The following is a 4,469-nucleotide window of genomic DNA, read 5'->3' as shown; positions in this document are numbered from 1 at the left end:
GTTGCACTGTTAAAGTGCAAAATAGATTTATATGTAAAATAAAATCAACAGCCTTCAGATAACTTCTGGGAAATGCTTTGAAATGTTTACAGCCTGTAATCTAAGACATGCTATTGATTTACAGAGGCTGTGCTGCGTTATGGGTTATGTAAGTGTTATGTAAGTATGTGTTGTTATGAGGAGCTGTCGGCTTGTCTGGCTGCAACACGTTTAAGCCGTCAGGCAGTGAAACACAAAATTCCACGGGAGGGAAAAAAAAGCTTTTATTAATATTTTAATATATATCAATAATACTTTATATACAAAATATGTACAACAAACAACCTTTTTGTTACATTTCAAAATAAAAATCCCAAGTACCTCTTTCTATACAAAACTATTATTTTTGTCTTGAACTTTACATTCACTCTCTTTGCCACAGACACAACATTTAAAGCGAAATACATTGAAACACCTGCCGTCGTTGTGTCTGCGTTACACGAGTAAAAAGGCAACAGCATGAGCTAAGATCAGGCCTTAACTTGACTGGGAATTTGTGGGCAAGATGCAAATCTGGTTGAGCACAATGCTATATACTGTACACGTCCTCTTGGCGTACAGCGAATGACTACCTCATCCGTCTTCCGGTAGCGATGCGAATACACTCAGCGGGTCACGTATCAAAAATAGAGATGTACGAGTAGTATAAACAAAATGAATTACGAGACATCACTTCACAGGGACTCCATCTAGATGCACAAATAGTCATGAGTCACAAATCAAAAAAACGTAAAAGCGCGTATGACCATTTTCAAACAGACATGTGTGAGTGACACACCTTGTACAATGACAACACCCTGAATTCTTTGAACGCCGTGAACACTGTTCATTTAGCTGCAAGGTAATTGAAGGATCAAAGGAGCAAAATGTCTTTTGTGACGCCTCTCGTCACAATTTGTTTTTTTGGTAACTAGTCTAAACAGTGGTTTGTTGCAGTTACAGGAGCGACAAACACTGTAGGTAGATCTTCCATTCACAGATCTACAGCAGGTAGTTCAAGCAGCATCTACAAGGGGCTTTTGTTCAAACTTTACATTCATTAAAGAGTGGTGTTTTGTGCAAAAAGTAGGTCCAAATAGGTTTTTTTCAGGGGGCCTTACATTCTGTGTTAACCTCTGACATTCAACACTGAGTGCAGAGAAGACAAACTAGAAAAGAAAACTTGCAATCTCTTGCATTGTCTTTATCATCTTCACAGTGTTTCCATGCAACAGGTGATCTATGAGCCTTCACGTGGGCGCTCCAGGTTGCCCCTAAAAGTCCTGTTTCAGTGTGTGAGGAGCTGGCGATGGACGACGGTGACCTTTTGGGGTCTTTGCTGGGGGTCAAATGGGCCAAACAACGGCTGCGCTTTGAAGGGATACCAGTGCGTTTGTGTTTACCCTCTTTTCAACCCCGTCAACATTCAGAGGGCGAGATTCCAACAGAAACACGTTGAGTTCAGTCTTTGGTTTCCAAGTTCAACGGGGAGACCTGCTTTAAAGCTTTGTGGAGAACGGAGGAGTCCATGTGGTTCTGGTAGGATGCTGGAGACCCTGCCCTTGGGGACATCACCAGAGACGTGGGAGGCGTGGCTGGGGCAGAGCCGCTCATGCCCGGGTACATGACCGGCATGCCCCCGGGGTACCAGCATTTCTCCAGCATGGGCAGATAGGCTGCTGCTGCCACTGCTGCAGGCGGGACGAGGTAGAAGGGGAGACAGAACGGCTGGTTTGGGGAGAAGCCCATGTAGCCGCCGGGGCCTCCTGCCGGGTGACCGGACATCATCTCGTCCTCTGGGGACTCGGACCTCGCCTTCTTGGCCCGAGGCTCGTCGCCCTCCTGCTTGATGGCACCGACCGCCGTCTCGGACGCGGCTTGCCTGCGCTCCTCCTCCTTTGCATAGCTCTCTGACCACTGGGCTTTGGGGTCACGCTTTTCATGCTCTCCCCCGTATCCGCTGTCAGTGTCTGTGTCGCTGCCGCTCTGCTCCCCTGTCACATGGGGGTAAGTCCTTTGAATGACGGGGACGCAGTTCTTGGCAGAGCCCTCGGACGCCCTCTGGGGCTCTCCGGCGGGTTTCTTCTGTTTCTCTGAAGCTCTGGGGACGGACTCGTCTGGGTGCAGGCTGCTCTCGTGATGCAGGACTTCAGCTGCTACCTTTTGGATGTGGCTGATGACGTGTGAAGGAGTCAAGTCCCTGCTGCTTTCTTGGCTGGCCAGATAGTGGAGGACCTCTTTTGCACACAAGTGGAAGCCGGAGCGGAACATCTCCTCACTGCTCTCTGCACTGTCGCCTCCATGATCACCTGGTTGATTAGAAACCGCAAGGTTAAAAATAATCCTTTTTTTCCCTGAAGTAGTTCTGATAGATGCAACACACTGTTGCTGAATAACATCTGTTGTGTTCTACGTACACAACAACAAACTCAGGGCATCAAACTCACCGATTTGCAGGTTGTTCTGGAGCGCGATAATTTTCTGCTGTTGCTGCTCAAGGATGCCGCTCAGGGCTTTCACATGCTTGAGAGTGAGTTCCAGCACCACGGCTTTCTCCAAGTGACCCAGCGTCTAAAACAGGAAGACCTTCGATAAGCATGTTGATCTTTCTTATGTAACAGCAGCCGAACAGAGGACAAGCATCAAACACGCGGGAAGTCATGCAAATCCACACACACAAAAATTATCAACAACAAATTAAAATATTGTTAGAATTTAGACAATAAAATCTAAAAAATTACAAAATTGTAAAGAAAAAAAAATAATGTTTGATCATCTCTACTCTTCTCTTAAAAAAATGCAAAACTTTGATTTGTGTTTTTTTAGACTCCAAAAAACTGAATCCAAAAGGCTGGAGCAAACAAGCCGCTCAGCAGAAGCATGTGGCGTGTCAGATTCCCTGGCTGTTAGCAGACATGCCATATGTAGAAGATAACACTCACTGTCAGCTTAAGATGTTCTGGCAACAAATCCTTCAGCTGGGCAATGCATTCGTTGATTCTGTCGCGTCTTTTCTTCTCGATCAGTCGGTGGGGCAACTTGTATGTCTCCTGGAGAGGGGTTGAAATGAGTTAAATCCAGGCAATTCACTTTAAAACTTCAGTTATGATTTGACGCTATATAAAAATAAATTGAATTGAATTGAATTGAATTGAATAAAAGGCAGGAATATTATGCATTTCTAAACTTATATTTACCTTGCTCTCATCTCCACGCTTCATGCCTCTTCTGGGTTTGTACACATACATGGGTACAAAATCCATTCTATGGAGACAAAAGAAAATTTGTTTAGTTTGGTAAGTAACAAACTTAAGTGTTTCACATAACAGGATAGAACAGAATAAAATAAAATAAAATCAGTTTAGTTTGGTAAGTAACAAACTTAAGTGTTTCACATAACAGGATAGAACAGAATACAATAAAATAAAATATAAAATGTTCCTTATACCCTTGCAAATTAGTTTAGTTTGGTAAGTAATAAGTGTTTTCATATAACAGGATAGAACAGAATACAATAAAATAAAATATAAAATGTTCCTCTTACCCTTGCATGTCAGCTATATCCAGTGATGGGTGTTTTGGCACACAGGGAGGTGGTTGCGCGCTGGTAATCCTCTCCATATTGCTTGAGAAATTACTTTTAAAAAAAGCCTTCAAATCGATCCAAATCTCTCCAAAAGTCGCACTTTGAAAAATGAGAAAAAATAAATCCTATGAGAAATAAAGGAAGAAAAAAAGTATATGTCCTGTTCTCCAGTGTGTGAGAGCTGCAGTTGTGGTGCGCTGCTCTGTGTTGTGTTGTCACCCTGAGGTCCGGACTCGGTAGTATGTCTGTCTGAGGAGGTTTCCACGCCTGGCTCGATGTGTGAGAGAGCTGGGTGGGTTTTGACTACGTGTTAAATAAACCCTGTGACTGCAGGCACGTCTCTCTCTCGGCTGGAGACACAGACTCGACACCGTCACATGAGCCTCACGTGTTGGACGGTGCTTTCAACTCCACCACACGCACCTCCTCCTCCTCCTCCTCCTCCTCCTCCTGCTGCTGCTGCTGGCTGCTGCTGCTGGAGTACAACCCTCTTCTGTAGTACTCCTCCACTGGGCTCGGTCTCGTGTACCACCATGCTCCTGCTGTTCGGGTAAACCGTGTTCAGAGGGCTGAGCGTGTTTACAAAGACACAAAGTAGAGCAACAGTTCCCTCGACGACTGTTGAGAAATATTAGTTCTTAAACTGAAAATATGGAAGCCTTTATTATATTATCTTGTAACAATAATTACTGAATAAAATAAAAATACAAATAAATAAAATTATTTATAAATTTATATTTATATATTATATATAGTTGAAATAAGTTGTATATATACACATGTAAATATATATAGTAACACTAATTACTGAAAACATTGTAGTGTCTGGAATGACGTGAGACTACGACAATAATAGTAATAATAA

The 4,469-nt window shown here is 43.4% G+C and overlaps 1 protein-coding gene across 1 annotated transcript; it reads right to left on the bottom strand.

The window, feature by feature from the left end:
• Nucleotides 1-238: 238 nt before the first annotated feature.
• Nucleotides 239-4,017, bottom strand: bhlhe40 (basic helix-loop-helix family, member e40). Its single transcript, XM_074651844.1, has 5 exons — nt 3,563-4,017; nt 3,216-3,282; nt 2,961-3,068; nt 2,466-2,589; nt 239-2,327 (listed from the first exon to the last, which is right to left on the bottom strand). Exons 1-5 carry the CDS (start codon nt 3,637-3,639, stop codon nt 1,480-1,482), a joined length of 1,224 nt encoding a protein of 407 aa, XP_074507945.1. The 5' UTR covers nt 3,640-4,017; the 3' UTR covers nt 239-1,479.
• Nucleotides 4,018-4,469: the final 452 nt, after the last annotated feature.

This window comes from Sebastes fasciatus, chromosome 1, assembly GCF_043250625.1.
Source record: "Sebastes fasciatus isolate fSebFas1 chromosome 1, fSebFas1.pri, whole genome shotgun sequence".
NCBI classification, from domain to species: domain Eukaryota; kingdom Metazoa; phylum Chordata; class Actinopteri; order Perciformes; family Sebastidae; genus Sebastes; species Sebastes fasciatus.
Note: the sequence above shows the minus strand (reverse complement) of the source record. Positions and strands in the feature narration are given on the sequence as shown.

What these genes read in the sequence shown, in the direction of transcription:
- bhlhe40 (XM_074651844.1), bottom strand. Translation starts at nt 3,639, where the DNA reads ATGGAGAGGATTACCAGCGCGCAACCACCTCCCTGTGTGCCAAAACAC. An exon ending in GATATAGCTGACATGCAAGG is followed by an intron (nt 3,283 to 3,562) that starts GTAAGAGGAACA and finishes TTGTCTCCATAG; the next exon opens with AATGGATTTTGTACCCATGT. An exon ending in AGCGTGGAGATGAGAGCAAG is followed by an intron (nt 3,069 to 3,215) that starts GTAAATATAAGT and finishes ACCCCTCTCCAG; the next exon opens with GAGACATACAAGTTGCCCCA.